This window comes from Paralichthys olivaceus, chromosome 4 (genome assembly GCF_024713975.1).
Source record: "Paralichthys olivaceus isolate ysfri-2021 chromosome 4, ASM2471397v2, whole genome shotgun sequence".
Taxonomy (NCBI): Eukaryota; Metazoa; Chordata; class Actinopteri; order Pleuronectiformes; family Paralichthyidae; genus Paralichthys; species Paralichthys olivaceus.
In genome coordinates, this window is record NC_091096.1 from 13,484,296 (window position 1) to 13,500,793 (window position 16,498).

At 42.8% G+C, this 16,498-nt stretch overlaps 1 protein-coding gene across 1 annotated transcript; it reads left to right on the top strand.

The window, feature by feature from the left end:
* The first annotated feature begins 11 nt into the window (after nucleotides 1–11).
* On the top strand, nucleotides 12–15,973 carry pole (polymerase (DNA directed), epsilon). Its single transcript, XM_020100898.2, has 48 exons — nucleotides 12–260; nucleotides 370–499; nucleotides 614–694; nucleotides 817–861; nucleotides 944–1,036; nucleotides 1,162–1,316; nucleotides 1,499–1,643; nucleotides 1,732–1,812; nucleotides 1,915–2,022; nucleotides 2,113–2,223; nucleotides 2,360–2,445; nucleotides 2,538–2,657; nucleotides 2,973–3,105; nucleotides 3,189–3,302; nucleotides 3,404–3,616; nucleotides 3,698–3,805; nucleotides 3,909–4,037; nucleotides 4,120–4,222; nucleotides 4,832–4,978; nucleotides 5,107–5,252; nucleotides 5,675–5,823; nucleotides 5,955–6,047; nucleotides 6,326–6,628; nucleotides 6,792–6,987; nucleotides 7,162–7,376; nucleotides 7,807–7,909; nucleotides 8,010–8,090; nucleotides 8,174–8,296; nucleotides 8,757–8,966; nucleotides 9,156–9,368; nucleotides 9,481–9,624; nucleotides 9,707–9,847; nucleotides 9,995–10,148; nucleotides 10,523–10,629; nucleotides 10,733–10,909; nucleotides 11,015–11,238; nucleotides 11,357–11,577; nucleotides 11,685–11,889; nucleotides 12,031–12,204; nucleotides 12,671–12,796; nucleotides 13,419–13,551; nucleotides 13,653–13,851; nucleotides 13,936–14,067; nucleotides 14,236–14,429; nucleotides 14,599–14,799; nucleotides 15,101–15,226; nucleotides 15,463–15,552; nucleotides 15,643–15,973. Exons 1-48 carry the CDS (start codon nucleotides 193–195, stop codon nucleotides 15,763–15,765), a joined length of 6,873 nt encoding a protein of 2,290 aa, XP_019956457.2. The 5' UTR covers nucleotides 12–192; the 3' UTR covers nucleotides 15,766–15,973.
* The last annotated feature ends 525 nt before the right edge of the window (nucleotides 15,974–16,498 follow it).

A 16,498-nucleotide genomic window follows, 5' to 3' on the forward strand; every position in this document is an offset into this window, starting at 1 on the left:
TGTTGTTCCTCCTCTCGGCGCTGCGCTCGCGGGAACTGCAGGAACGCGCCAAAATAGGAAAACAAGCCGTGTCAGTGACAGACAGAAGATAAACAACTTTTACTTATCTTACCGATGCGGCTCCATTCACAGACCAACTGAGCGGGTGTGTAATAAGTCTGACCGTCAAACATCGTCATCGCACGATAGAAGATGGTTTTTTTACAAAACAGTGGAAGATACAGAGCGGATCGAGGACAAGGTGGAGGAGACCAGGACCAGTAAGTGAACGATATTACACATGTTCAGTCATTAGTCCTGACTGCTGCAGTAAACTGTAGATAACACTCACTGAGAGGCTGACACGAGAAAACCATGTGTTTGAACCAGGGACGATGGATCCTCGGCTCTCAAGCGGCTGGAGCGCAGCCAGTTCACCGACGAGATGGACGCCCGCTTCGGCTTCGACAGGATGAAGGAGCCCGGGGAGAAAACAGGCTGGCTGATCAACATGCACCCCGTAGGTTGAAGCCTAGTTTATGCTTCTGCGTCAGTGACGTGTCTGACATGTTGAGGGTCGTCAGAAGATGAAGTGACTCTGATTATAACACAGTTTTTATGTTTGTATCACTAGGCAGAGATCCTGGATGAAGACAAGAGGATGATCAGTGCTGTGGATTTTTATTTCATTCAGGACGATGGAAGCAGGTTTAAGGTGCAATTCGATTCACCAGCTTTTATATTTTAAAAAAACCAGTTATTGTCCTGTAAAAATATTAATGGCTAATGTGCCTTTTCCCTTGTGCTAACATATTCCTCCTGATTCTCTACCTGTAGGTGGCTCTACCCTTCAAGCCATATTTCTATGTAGCTACAAAAAAGGTGAGTCAGCATCTGTCAGTTTTTACATGTCACTTATACATGGTCAAATAAACTCCTTATTTAAAGACGGCTGTATTTGTAGAACTGCGAGAGAGAGGTCATCTCATACTTGTCGAAGAAGTTCCAGGGAAAAGTGGCGAAGCTTGAAATTCTCCCAAAGGAGGATCTAGACCTGGTGAGAGTTTTCTTTTAATGTCGTGTTCATGTCATTAAAGTCCTTTAATGTGTTTAATATAATATTTATGAATATACCAACATTTGGCCATCAGGGTTGTTTATGTGATATCATGTTCCCTTCAGCCGAACCATTTAGTTGGCCTGAAGAGAAGCTACATCAGACTGTCGTTCAACACCGTGGACGACCTCATCAAGGTGAAGCGTGAGATCTCTCCAGCAGTGCGCAAGAACAGAGAGAAGGAGCAGTCCAATGATGCCTACACTTCCATGTTATCCAGGTACCACCAAACTAAAACTAAATTATATCAAATAAGTTTGTGGGGGACAAAAGGAAATCGCGCCGGGGTGGAGGGTTCGTGAGGAATATTCTCATTTTCATATTGATATAGATTAGATAACTTTAGCTCCACTTCCTTATATTGGCCTACATATTGATCTGTGGACACCTGTGTTTTTTCAGTGCCTTGTCAGGAGGCAATGTGACCTCCACAGATGAAGACAGGATGTCAAAGAGTATCTCAGACCAGTTGGACAACATCGTGGACATGAGGGAGTACGACGTTCCCTATCATGTGCGAGTGTCAATCAACCTCAAGATCCACGTGGTAAAAGCAGATTTCTGTTAGAAATATACATAAATACGTGAAAATGCATGTGTTTGCTGCTCTGATCTTCACTGTTTGTGTTTCTCAGGCTCACTGGTACAATGTTCGATACAGAGGCAGCACTTACCCACCAGAGATTGTACGGAGAGACGATCTTGTGGAGCGACCAGTATGAGGATTTTGTTATTGATTTTTTATTTAGAACAAAGTTATCTTGAAATCTTCATCTATGTCTGTGTTTTCCATAAATCTTTGCCTCGCGCTCCTGTAGGATCCTGTTGTTATGGCTTTTGACATTGAAACGACCAAACTTCCACTGAAGTTTCCGGACGCTGAGTCAGACCAGATTATGATGATCTCCTACATGATAGACGGACAGGTGAGTTTTATTTACACGTTTATATCACACATTTCTGTTGATATTCTCCTGTAAGTGTCAAACTAAGTTCTCTCACCTTCCTTTTGAAAGGGGTTTCTAATAACAAACAGAGAGATCGTCTCTGAGAACATTGAGGATTTTGAGTTCACTCCCAAACCTGAGTATGAAGGGCCGTTCACTGTTTTCAATGAGGATGATGAGGTGCGTAGCTGCATCACACTTAATATTCTACAGTGGAAATAAATATAAAAGCACTTGAAAGTTTGTTTATTCTTCTGAATGTGCTGCACGGTTTTTGCATCTGTGTAATAACGTGGTAAATTGACTTTGGCTGTAGGCGGCTCTGATTCAGAGGTGGTTTGATCACGTTCAAGAAACGAAGCCAAACATCTTTGTAACATACAACGGAGACTTCTTCGATTGGTGAGCTCTGGATTTAGTTGTTTCTGTAGAGTGATAACATGTATTACTGATATTTACCTTTCACCTCTCTGAATTTGTTTACTTTCTTTAAGGCCTTTTATTGAGACCCGGGCCGGCCTCCATGGGCTGAGCATGCACAGGGAGATCGGTTTCCAGAAGGACAATCAGGGAGAGTACAAGTCCAGTCAGGCCATCCACATGGACTGCTTAAGGTTTGCACTCCTTTAACACATTCACCATGACAAAAATGTGGTTTTTGTAAACTAGACCCAGATCAATTTATCGGTTGGCAGATAATATCGGTATTACTGTTAATTTTGCCATGCTTCATTGTGTGATGACATTGAAGGTATTCTATTACCATTTTTTAGATATCGGTATCAGATAGTTTTTACTCCCTAATATTGACATCAGACTCCAAAAGTCCAAATCGGTCATACTCTAATGTAAACATACTCTTGGGGTTTAGAGCTGGATCTAGATTAATACATATCTAACATCCCTCCCACCCGTCTCTCCTGCGTCAGGTGGGTAAAAAGAGACAGCTACCTTCCAGTGGGAAGTCACAATCTGAAGGCAGCAGCGAAGGCTAAACTGAGCTACGACCCGGTAGAGCTGGATCCAGAGGAGATGTGCCGCATGGCGACAGAGGAGCCGCAGGTACAGGGATGGACTTTAGTTTTTACAGCTCAGAAAATAAAGAGTTTTCAATCTCATTGACGGTTTCTCTGTCTTTCTGTCAGACTTTGGCGACGTACTCTGTGTCTGATGCTGTGGCCACATATTACCTGTACATGAAATATGTTCATCCCTTCATCTTCGCTCTGTGCACCATCATCCCCATGGAGCCTGATGAGGTTTGTCTGTGTGTTGTTGTGTTGTAAATGACCCCCCCCCCCCCCCAAGAAATAGCATACATTTTGTCAGTTATTCATTTCCTTTCTTTTATTGTTACCAGGTGCTGCGTAAAGGTTCTGGGACTCTGTGTGAGGCCTTGCTCATGGTCCAGGCCTTTCACGCCAACATCGTCTTCCCCAACAAGCAGGAGCAGGTCTTTAACAAACTGACAGACGACGGCCACGTCATGGACTCTGAGACGTACGTGGGCGGCCACGTGGAGGCGCTGGAGTCCGGAGTGTTTCGTAGTGACATCCCCTGCCGTTTCAAAATGGTCAGTCAGTTGATCACAGTTCTTCTTGATGCTGACTCCTTGCTTTCATTTTTTTAATGTGACGGTTTTGTCTGTTGACAGAACCCGGCTGCATTCGACTTCCTGCTTCAAAGAGTTGAGAGAACGATGCGTCACGCTATGGAGGAAGAGGAGAAAATCCCTCTGGAGCAAATCACAAACTTTAACGAGGTGTGATTTGTCATTGTTGTGTCTCAGATTTGTCTTTTTATTTTGAAAAGTCAACTATTGTTTCTCAGTTTGAAGTTTTAAAACGTCACTGATATTTTCCCAGGTCTGCGATGAGATAAAGAAGAAGCTGATTTCACTGAAGGAGGTTCCAAACAGGATCGAATGCCCCCTCATCTACCATCTGGATGTTGGGGCTATGTACCCCAACATCATTCTCACCAACCGACTGCAGGTAAGAAAAATAGAAATACGTGAAAGTGGGCAAAAGTTATAGAAAATCCTGAAACTCAATTCTTTATTTTCTGCTTTTGCAGCCATCTGCTATGGTTGACGAGGCCACGTGTGCTGCCTGTGACTTTAACAAACCTGGAGCCTCCTGTCAGAGGAGGATGGCCTGGCAGTGGAGAGGAGAAATCAGTGAGTTCATGTGTCTATTATTTTGTGTAAAGCTGTCACAATGATCAATAGCAATCAGAAAGTGGTTGTTTTGGTTGGCCAAATGAAATAAAATTTAAATTTTAAGTTTCAATAATGAGATTAATTGAATATATTTATGGGAAAATTGGTCTTTCTATGATTCTGAACATCACTGAGATAAACCAGCTGCATATCCTAGTCATATGTTGTATTTTGAGCATAATTGATTTGCCAAAAATGTGTTATCGTTATTATTATCAGTAGTAGTTGTAGTAGTACTGCTACTATTTTTATTGCTGTAATTTATCTATTTTTTCAAGCATTCTGTAGACACTGTGATTACATCATTTTGTATATTCTTTTGACCATAACGGTATTGTGACAACCGTTATTCCTATGGTTATTATAAAGAAATGGCATCCAAGAAGAATCTGTCTCTTTGATAGTAGCAGTGGTTTAGTTTGTGGGAATATGCTACAAAACTGTCGGGTTTACTTCTTTGGAACAGGAGTGTTTTTGTCCTTGAGATAAAAATGTCAACGTCATGTTATTCTTTTCTTGCCTGTTAAGCATTATAACATGTAAGTGAGCGGCTGCCTCTGTTTGCAGTGCCTGCCAGTCGCAGTGAGTTTCACCGTATCCAGCAGCAACTGGAGTCAGAGAAGTTCCCGTCGCTGTTTCCCAATGGTCCACCTCGCGCTTTCCACAATCTGAACAGAGAGGAGCAAGCCAAGCATGAGAAGAAACGTTTGGCAGGTACTTTGTTTTTTACAGCCTTTATTTAGTAATTTCACTAAGCCAGTCCTGCTCATTTTGCTTTCAATTTTGATCATAAGTGTTCAAATGTACTGGTAACCAAAAGGTGACGTATATCCTTGTCTCAGACTACTGTAAGAGAGCCTATAAGAAGACACACGTCACCAAGCGGGAGGAGCGCGTCACCACCATCTGTCAGAGAGAAAACTCTTTCTATGTGGATACTGTGAGAGCTTTCAGAGATCGACGCTACGAATTCAAAGGACTCCACAAGGTACATTTTGGTATTGATAACAATGAAAGCTGGAATAGCTCTCAGTAGATTGCATATCTCCGACCAAGGCCCAACAGTCAGCATCAAGCTGCACCAGATTTCACACACAGACATTAGTTCCCTAAACAGGCCTGATTGTGAAAATCTTGGAAGACATTTTGCATTGTTAAAGAAAGTGATTAAAACATTCCTGGGTCAACACTAAAATTGAATGGGTTCTTCCCTGAGCCGTACTGCATCCCTCCACCATGTTTTGTGGTAATCCATCCAGTTGTTGTGTAATCTTGCTTTCAAACAAACCAATGAACAAATGGTCAGGGTGAACGTTTAGCCAATAAACGCACTAATTTCTAGTGAGACGCTTGAGATTGTTTTGTGTTGCTCCTTCAAATCTGTGTTATTTTCATGCTTCTTTGTTAAAGGTGTGGAAGAAGAAACTGTCCTCAGCTCAGGACATTGGAGACGCTGCAGAGGTGAAGCGCTGCAAGAACATGGAGATCCTGTACGAGTCTCTTCAGCTCGCTCACAAGTGTATTCTCAACTCCTTCTACGGCTACGTCATGAGGAAAGGGTGAGAGTCAGTTACTGCACAGTTTTCATCAGAAGATATTTTTTAGTAACACTCATGTCAAGGTGAACCATTGTTGTCTAATCGTTGCTGTGGACCTGACATTGTGAGTGTTGTCTCTGTGTTTCCACCAGGGCGCGCTGGTATTCCATGGAGATGGCCGGCATCGTGTGCTACACCGGAGCCAACATCATCACTCAAGCCAGAGAGCTGATCGAACAAATAGGGTGAGTGTCACATTGATAATGTGATGGTGATCAAGAAGAGTGCCGTCAGAGTGCAGGGTCAGGACCAAATGAACTGGAAGAGATCCACTGACTTGTTCCTTCAGCAGAATGATGTTGATGTGTCTGTTTGAATCAGGCACCTGCAGCATGGTTTATATTTCTGTGTGTTTTTCTTTTCATCAGACATAAATCATTTTTTCTTTTATTCTTGTTGACATGTTCTCGAGCAAATTCAAAATAAATTCAATACTCTTTTCACTTCTACTTCTGTGTCTCAGGAGGCCATTGGAGTTGGACACCGATGGTATCTGGTGTGTCCTCCCTAACACCTTTCCTGAGAATTTTGTAGTGAAGACGAGTAATGAAAAGAAGCCCAAGGTGACCATCTCCTACCCGGGGGCCATGCTGAACATCATGGTGAAGGAGGGATTCACCAACGACCAGTACCATGAGCTGGTCGACCCCGGGTCCCTCACCTACAACACACGGTCAGAGAACAGCATCTTCTTTGAGGTGGACGGACCGTACCTGGCAATGATCCTGCCCGCCTCAAAAGAGGAAGGAAAGAAGCTGAAGAAAAGGTACAGAGGCAGCAGAGTGCTATTGAATTGTGTTTTTGTATGATATAAGTTGTGTGGTCAATGGATTATTTGTACCAAACTTTTACGGAAAGTGCTGTCTGCTTAAGATCCTACTAAACTGAAGAGCGACCATGATGATCACAGGCTTCTCTCCTTGTTTTAGGTACGCTGTGTTTAATGAGGACGGCTCTCTTGCTGAGCTCAAGGGTTTTGAAGTGAAGAGAAGAGGAGAGCTCCAGCTCATCAAGATTTTTCAGTCCTCAGTGTTTGAGGCTTTCCTCAAAGGTACCACTTTGGAGGAAGTCTATGCATCGGTGGCCAAAGTGGCCGACTACTGGCTGGATGTTCTGTACAGCAAGGTGAACATAGTATTGTAATATCAAAAGATATATTCATCATACTGTCAGCTGTGTTTTGAGTAACTTAGACTAACTAGCCGTGTTTTGAATTAGTAACGTTCAGTATTCAGGAACAAAATGTTGAGTCCAGTTCTTACTATCCTCACACACATATTTGTTTCCCTGGTTTTCCAGGCTGCCAACATGCCAGATGCGGAGCTGTTTGAACTGATTTCCGAGAATCGTTCCATGTCCAGGAAGCTGGAGGACTACGGAGAGCAGAAGTCCACGTCGATCAGCACCGCTAAGAGACTCGCTGAGTTCCTGGGAGATCAGATGGTGAAAGACGCTGGTCTGAGCTGTCGCTACGTCATCTCCCGAAAACCAGAGGGTTCACCTGTCACAGAAAGGTGGGCCAACCACTCATAATAAACATTCACACTCTTGGATAGAATTGAAAAAAGTAGACATTTAATAGTCCTGTAATTATTATTATTATTAACAAAACCCATGTTCAGGAGAATTAAAGACACTATCATCATCTTGAATATACGGAAAGAATGGAAAAAAAATCCAAGTTAAATGTACTAAATACTAAAAAGTAAAAACTAGTGTACAGTACAGTTAATGAAAATACAATCCCTACATGTGCACTGTACAAAAGTCAATCAAGCTCTCTGAGGTTTTTGTTTCACACTGTTCCATCATGATACATCTTCTGTTGTCATCACCAACTTAAATTGCTTCACCAATATTTGTGGAGAACAGGCATTTCATGACATTAGCAGAGGTAAAAGCTTTTTGTTTCACAGTTGGGCCATTTGGGTTTGTCTCCATTAGAGCCATTCCTCTGGCCATCTTCCAGGCAGAGCCCAGTGTGAAAAAACATTTCCTCCGTAAGTGGTTGAAGATGCCGAGCCTGCATGACTTGGACATCCGCTCTGTGAGTTTTTAAAAATGCAATGCAAATCTTTTACAAGCCTTTGTGTTAATTTCCTCTGATCTCCCATTGACATGAACATTTTTCTTGTGGACCATTCCAGATCCTCGATTGGAGTTATTACATTGAGAGGTTGGGTAGTGCCATTCAGAAAATCATCACCATCCCTGCGGCTCTGCAACAGGTTAAAAAACATGCCTTTAATTTGTTTTTAGTAAATCAAACATTCTGTGCAGATTGGTTTTATTTGTTAAATTTCATCATCAGGTGAAGAACCCAGTGCCCCGAGTGAGACATCCAGACTGGCTTCACAAGAAACTCCTGGAGAAAAACGACATTTACAAGCAAAAGAAAATCAGTGAACTGTTCACCAGTGAGGGCAAGAGACAGGTGGGTTGACCTCCCAGCAAAATGACTCGCAAAAGTTTCCATTGTGCAGGTTAGAGATTCCCTGCTTTGGTTTTTTAGATAAATGTTTTCAATATCTACGTCTGATTTAAGCTGATCTAACTCACTCCCATGACCCATTATTCATTTAATTATCAGAGATTTCCACAAGGATGATGTAACAAACCAGTGACGGGAAAAGTTGGCAGCTAGCTAGTGGGCTCCAGGGGTATTCTACTCGTTTTTTATTTGATCGTGCGTTTTAAACGTGCTTATTCTCTTACATGCACAGTTTAATAAACATGCTTATTAAACTCCTTCACAGTCAAACATGGCCATGTATACAGATCAAATGTAGAATAACAATGAAACTCACAATAAAGTATCCTGCTAAACTTCAGTGAGTGGAAAGCAGTGAATTATATTTGATTATAATTAGCCGAATGTTGCTCGTCTCACTCAGGTGGCCCACCAGCCTCTTGAAGCAGGCCAAGCTGCAGACATTGAGGACTTCGGTGTGCCAGCCAGACCACTGCAACCGGCCATCCTCATCAGCACCAAGCGGAAGCGAGCTTCTCAGGGAGAGGACAGCCAGGTGGAGTCTCAGGACCTGGAGCTCACTCAGTCCTGGCGAGAGATCCTGGGACCACCCCCACCCGCGGGAAAAACACGGGTAGGAAGCAAGAACCACTAAGTCCTACCTTTTGTGTCAGTTTACAGATGCCTACTTCTTTCAGGCCATTTCTAATGCTTTCTAAATGCATTTGAAATTACAGGTACTTTGAGACAAGTTTCTTCTAGCAATCCCTGAGTTGCATAGATTTACAGTGGCTCTGTTTATAATGCCTGCGTCTGTGCACAGGAGGAGCTTTTAGTATGGCTGCGCTACCACAAGAAGAAGTGGGAGCTGCAGCTGAGGCAGAGGAAGGAGAGAAAGAAGAGGAGGAGGCTGCTGGATGGTGAAGCTCAGCCTGTAGGTGGAGGAGTGATCAGAGACGGCCCTACCACCGGCCTTGGCAGCTTCCTGCGCAGAACAGCACGCAGCATTCTGGACATGCCCTGGCAGATTGTGCAGGTGGAGTAAATTCACCCGAAGTCACCCCTATCTACTCCAATAAAATCCATAGAAAATAGTTTCATATCATTGAATCAGTCTTATGTAATATGATCTGTTACCTTCCACACAGATCGCAGAGACCAGTCACCCTGGTCTGTACAAGTTGTGGGCTGTGATTGGTAATGACCTCCACTGCATGAAGCTCAACATCCCCCGTGTCTTCTACGTCAATCAGAAAGTCCCAAAACAAGAGGAGGGAGCCACGTACAAGAAGGCAAGTGAAATGAAAGACGCTGTGTATGTTTGTTTTTTTTAATTTTTGCCCTGTAAGTTCTGACATGAACTCGTTGCTGCAGGTGAACCGCATGCTGCCTCGCTCCAACATTGTGTACTACCTTTATGAGTACTGTGTGCCAGAGGACATGTACCAGGAGCACATCAATGAGATCAATGCAGACCTGTCTGCACCAGACATCGAAGGAGTCTACGAAACACAGGTAAACATATATTTATACACCTCATAAGCTGTAATAACATATTCGACTCTACATTATTGATATAGAGTTGGTTCTATTTTTCCACATGTGTCTTTATAAAAAGATAAAGCACTGTTAGTGTGATGTCCATATTTTTCTCTCTCTCAGGTCCCCTTGCTGTTTCGGGCTCTGGTGCAGCTTGGATGTGTGTGTATGGTCAATAAACACGTCGTGAGGGATCTGGCCGGCAGGGAGGCGGATACTTTTGACCTGGAGAATCTGGAGATGAGGTCTCTGGCCCAGTTCAGTTACCTAGAGCCAGGTAAGACCCATCTCACACACCGGTCAACTGGAATTAATGTCAAAATGGATCTTACAGGGTTTATTGTTTTGTTTTGTTATGCTTCTTGTCGTGGTTACAGTTATATCTATGTAGCTTAACCATTTTGTACATGTTGGGCAGTGGGTTATTCTGAGTTCGTGGTCTTGGGATACCACAGCTTTACATAGAGGTTGTTTGAAGCCTATTAAATGAAACGTCTGTTATTGAAGTTGTTTATAATGTAGATTTTACCAATAAACTGAAGATTTAGATAACGTTTTCCTGGTGGAGCAGACGACTGTTACATGGCAAGTTTTATGTATTATGAGGTTTCACAGGTTTACATTACTGTGTTATGTTTTCTGTCTTTTCAGGGAGCGTTCGCCACATGTACTTCTATCATCACAGCCAGGGACACAAAGCTCTGTTTGGACTTTTCATCCCCTCCCAGCGCAAAGCCAGCATCTTCGTCTTGGACACAGTAAGAATAATACAAATCTTCGACTGCCTCCCTCTCAACACAGATGCTTTTTCCCTCTAGCTATAGAGAATTGTGCTCAATTGCTTTTTTTTTTTTCTTTTAGGTGCGAAGCAACCAGATGCCAAACCTGAGTAACCTTTACACAGCAGAGCGCACCGCCCTCCTGGAGAAGACGACAGAGGATCTCCTTCCTCCAGAGAAACACAACTTCGAGGTTCGAGCTGAAAATGACCCAAAGGCTATTTACCGTGCACTGCAGCGCATTCTGCTCAACTACAAGGTAAAATACACTCTTCGTGTCTCACACTTTACATACAGAAATATCACTAGTTATGTGCATGTGGCTTAACTGATAATCTTCTGCTTCGTCTGTCGCTGTTTACAGGAGGAACGTCGTGGGCCCACCCTCATCGCTGTGCAATCAAACTGGGAGCTGCGTCGATTGGCAGCGGGGATGCCGGTGCTTGAGGAGTTTCCTGTGGTTCCAGTGCATGTGGTCGACGAGATCAGTTATAATGTTCTGGATTGGCAACGCCACGGTGCCCGGCGCATGATCCGTCACTACCTCAACCTGGACAGCTGCCTGTCGCAAGCTTTCGACATGGCCAGGTACAAACTGCACACTGTAAACTCTGTGAATCATCTTTTATTTGTTGTTTTGCTCAACGGTTTTTGTCACAGGTTTGTCTTAAGTACTCTCTTTGTAACTTGCACATATGGCTTCCAGGTATTACCATTTGCCTGTGGGAAACTTGCCTCAGGATGTGTCCATCTTCGGTTCAGACTTGTTCCTCGCGAGACATCTACGGAAACACAACCACCTGCTGTGGCTGTCACCTACAGCCAGACCTGACCTTGGGGGAAAAGAGGCTGATGACAGCCGTCTGGTCATGGAAAGCGACGACAGAGGTTCTGTGGAGATCAACGCTCAAGGATGCTATTCCACCGGTACATAAACACCAGGGAAAATGAATGAGAAAAAGAATAAGTATAAAGCAAACAAAATCAAAACACAGAAACATTTCCCTGCTTTTATGTGTTAATACTTTTTCTAGTTTGTGTGGAGATGGACCTGCAGAGCCTGGCAGTGAACACCATCCTCCAGTCGCAGCATGTCAACGACATGGAGGGTGGAGCCAGTCTGGGCGTCAGTTTCGATGTGATCCAGCAGGCCTCGTTGGAGGACATGATGTCAGGAAATCAGGGGGCGAGCACTCACGCTAGCTATGATGAGACTGCTCTCTGCTCCAACACCTTCAGGTGTGTCAATATGAATCAACATTTAAACCTACATATAAACAGTATGGTCTCATCGGATGTGGAATTGTTCCTCGTTGATAGTGGAAGCAGGTCGTGTTTAGTGTTTTGCTTATCCCACTGTTTCCTCTATTCTATGAGCAGGATCTTGAAGAGCATGGTGGTGGGATGGGTCAGGGAGATCACTCAGTACCACAACGTGTACGCCGACAACCAGGTGATGCACTTCTACCGCTGGCTGCGCTCCCCGAGCTCTCTGCTGTATGACCCTGCTCTGCATCGCACCCTGCACAACATGATGAAGAAGGTGTTTCTACAGTGAGTGCCAGCGCCACATAACCAGCTTACTTTGATTTATTCATGTTTAGTCTTTATTTTGAAAACATAGTTACGTTTTCCACGTGGTTCTTAGTGACTTTTTTTCACCACTAGAGGCAGTGCTGATATTTGTTGAATGAGTTAAAAGCTTTTTGAAATCCGTGCAGTGATATTAAATATGAGTAATTTTTTTTCCATCTTTCTGTGCTCAGTGTATCTGGACGCAGTTGATGTGAAATGTAATGTTTTTTATTATTATTTTTAATGTTGGGGCTCTAATGAGGGTAAAATATTGAGGCAGAGTTATTTGAGTTTTTTGATTTGCGTCACTCAAAACATTAGCTCTGCCAGGTCTGCACTGTCTGGTTTGCTCTCGTCTTTTTTCTCACTCTGATTAATCCCAACCCTCTCTTAAATGCTGGAGTGTCCTGTTCTTTTCTTAATCATTGTCTCATTCTGCTCTCAGGTTGGTTGCAGAGTTTAAACGTCTTGGCTCAACTGTGGTGTACGGAAACTTCAACAGGATCATCCTGTGTACTAAGAAACGGAGGACAGACGATGCAATTGGCTACGTGGAGTATATCACTAACAGGTCAGATATTTCTTACGTCTCGATAAATCTTGCATTGTAAAGTGAGATTATCCCTTTTTCTGCATATATCCATTCTCCAACCCCTACATTATTATTTGACATAAATACATGCATATAGTAAATAACTTTTGGTAAATACATACATACCTGCATTAAATGTTTAAAAAACTAGGCTAAAACAGGCTGCTCACGAAGAAACTGAGCTCATTAAAATGGTTTGTATTAAGTTGCCTGAAGTCATAACACTAACATCAGAAAAAACACAATAACCATTTAGACCACTAAAATGTTTTCTACATATGGTGTTGTGGTCTCCATCACAGGAAGTGTCATCTATCTATAGTAAATGTATAACTGAGTTGCCCATTAAACTAATGGGAGAAAAACTAAATGGGAAAGTTAAGTCAGTGTTTAGAAACTTTAATGAAATAAAAATATGTCGGGCACTGCAATATAAGTGTTTTTTTCTGATGCTTAAAGCAGCATCAGAGCAGCAGAATTGACATTTAACAGTTCAGCTGTTGCTCACTTACTCAACATTTCCTTTCAGTTTCTTTTCTTTCTTCCCCTAAATATCATTAATATCAGGGTATTTGACACATCACCTCTTCTCCTCTTCCAGCATCCACTCCAGAGAAATCTTCCACTCTTTGTCCTTGTCCTTCTCTCGCTGCTGGGAGTTCCTGATGTGGATGGACCCAGCCAACTATGGCGGCGTGAAGGGGAAACTGCCTTCCAACCTCTTGTTTGGGGAGGTTCGTTGAACTGAAACTTCTCCATAGCAGTTTATACAATTTAATTAAAGTTATCTGAGCTGAATACAGAGGTAATTCCCCCTCCCTTGTTGGTTCTTTAGGAAGGAGCCAAACAGAAGAAAAATAAACGAGGGGAGGGTGAAGAGGAGGGCAGTGAGGATGAAGATGAGGAGGAAGCAGAAGTTGAGGAAGATGAAGAGACGGATGATGTAGAGGAGTTGATCGAGAGCAACTGGAACATCATGCAGTACCTGCCTCAAACAGCCTCCTGTCAGAAATACTTCCTCATGATCGTCTCAGGTAAAAAAAAAAAGAATCTGCACACAACAGACATTTGTTCTTTGCTTTTCTCTGTACTAACAAACACACACATGTTCCACCCAGCCTACATTGCAGCTGTGTACCACAGTATGAAAGAGGAGCTGAGACGTAATGCTCCTGGAGCAACACCAGTTAAGAGACGTGGAGGCAGCCAGGCTTCCCAGCAGGCAGTGGGAGACCTGAGTGCTCTTCCTGGTAAGAAGCTGCTTTACCTGCTTTAACACACTAACTATCTTTAAAGGACTTCACATTACACTCATTAGTTACCACTGAATAGATTATGTAACACCTCAACCCTTAATGGGAGCTTTTAATCACATTCAGGCTGATTTCCTCACAGATGTGATGATTTTTCTCCTGTAGGAATGATCTCCTTCTCCCAGGAATACGTGTCCAGTGAGCTGACACAGAACTTTTTCACCATCACTCAAAAAATCCAGAAGAAGGTGACAGGCACTAGGAGTGTGGCGCAGCCCTCAGAGATGTTCCCTGTCCTGCCTGGATCCCACCTGCCACTCAACAACCCAGCACTGGAGTTCATCAAATATGTCTGCCAGGTATGCACCTAGATATTCGTATATTTGGTAATTGACAGAAGCTTAACAGAACACAAGAAACATCTTACTACGCTGTTTTTTGTGTTGCATGCTGCCATAATTATTTCTGCTGCAATACTGAATGGTGTTGGTGGATTTGTAATTGATGCAACATCTTTTCTCCCTGTAGGTCCTCTCACTGGACGCCAACATAGTGAACCAGATGAACAAGCTAAAGAGGGACCTCCTGCGTCTTGTGGACGTCGGAGAGTTTTCAGAGGACGCTCAGTTCCATGATCCCTGCAACTCCTACATCCTACCAGAGGTCATCTGCCACCACTGTAATTTCTGTCGTGACCTCGACCTCTGCAAAGACCCATCCGTGGCACAGGTGAGAGCTTAGACAAAAGCAAAATGATAATTTGCTACATGTAATTGTAATACAATTCCAGCAACATTGTCACTTGATTTGCCAATAGTGCATAATTCGGCAGCTGTGGCCCAGGAGGTAGTGCAACTTGTCAAAATACTAAAACCCAAATTGTCCCTGTGATTTAGAAAGTGCAGCATGTAAGAGCAATGTGTGAATGCGACTTGCGAGTAGTCGATAAGACAAGAAAAGCAAAATACAAATACAGTCCATTCATATTCAGACATCTAAACGAAATGAACCCTTGTTTTCTTCTCCTCAGGACGGGTCTGTCTTACCTCAGTGGTTCTGCTCCAACTGCCAGGCCCAGTACGAGACTGAGTCTGTAGAGATGGCTCTGGTGGAAGCTCTGCAGAAGAAGCTGATGAGCTACACACTGCAGGACCTGGTGAGTTACAAATTCTGATTTTCATAAACATTAGATGAAACTACCTCATCCTAATAGTTAATGTAAATATCATAAAAATGTTTCTAGATAATTTAAGCAGTCTCAAACAAAGCAAAATATCTCTTCTGTGAGGCCTTTAGGGTCCCAAAAATAACAAATAATGTTCATACTGAAGAATGTCCATGGTGTGAAACAGCAGCAATGTGATCATGAAAAAACCTCCTGTGTGATTTCAGGTGTGTAACAAATGTAAAGGCGTGAAGGACGCAAACATGTCCCTCTACTGCAGATGTGCTGGAGACTTTGACCTCACTTTCTCAGTCAAGGTTTCTGCTCCCTGATACATTACATCATTCGTTTTAGTGATGGAAGCATGCATCTTACAGCTGTTTTTGTTTCCTCTCTTCCATTTAAAGAGCTTCTCCGAGCAGATCACAGTGTTTCAGAACATAGCCACCCACTACAACATGAGCTTCCTGGGGGAGACCATTGACTGGCTGGTCATGATGAATCCACAGGTCGGACAGAGCTCTCGCTGAATGTGACGTCTCTCTCAGCTATCAGTGTGGAAAACACTCAGAGCTGAAATCTTTGCCAGATGATGCACTTGACATCTGTTTCCATCCTGTTTGACTGTGTGTAATGCAGGTTGGAAGAGAAATGGACTGTAAATATGTTTGAACTCCTGATTATGTTATTAAATGTATTAATTTCTGCTTTTCATTGTTAATAAATGTTTTCCAAGTATTTGTATCTATTTGTTTTTACTGCTCAGTTTTTTAAATTGAGCTGTAGCTTCGACTGCTGTTCTGCCACAGTGGAAAAAACATAAATCTCTTTCTCTGATTGCTACCCTCTTTGGAGACCTTCATCGATCAGCAGTCATTTAATTGTGTGAGCTTTCTCCCCGTGAGGCTGATCCTGAATCTGTAGTGGGAAGTAAAAAAGTACATTAACTTTATGCACTTAAGTTCATGTATCTACTTGACTTAAATAGATTTATTTTCAGGTACTTAACACTTTTACTCCAATACAAATTTCAGTAAATCTGTGCTTTCTACTCCACTACATTTTTACAAGGCATTGCATTACATGTTCACATTTTTATTATTATGATTTTACATTAGACTCCGCCTCCTGCAGCAGCACTGCTGAAGAAACAAAAAATGGACCAAGGCAGACACTCAGTTATACATTAATATGACAATTCCTGTTTGTAGTAGCATCATCTGCAACATTTTTTACTTAAATGGGAGTAGAAGACGCAGTGAA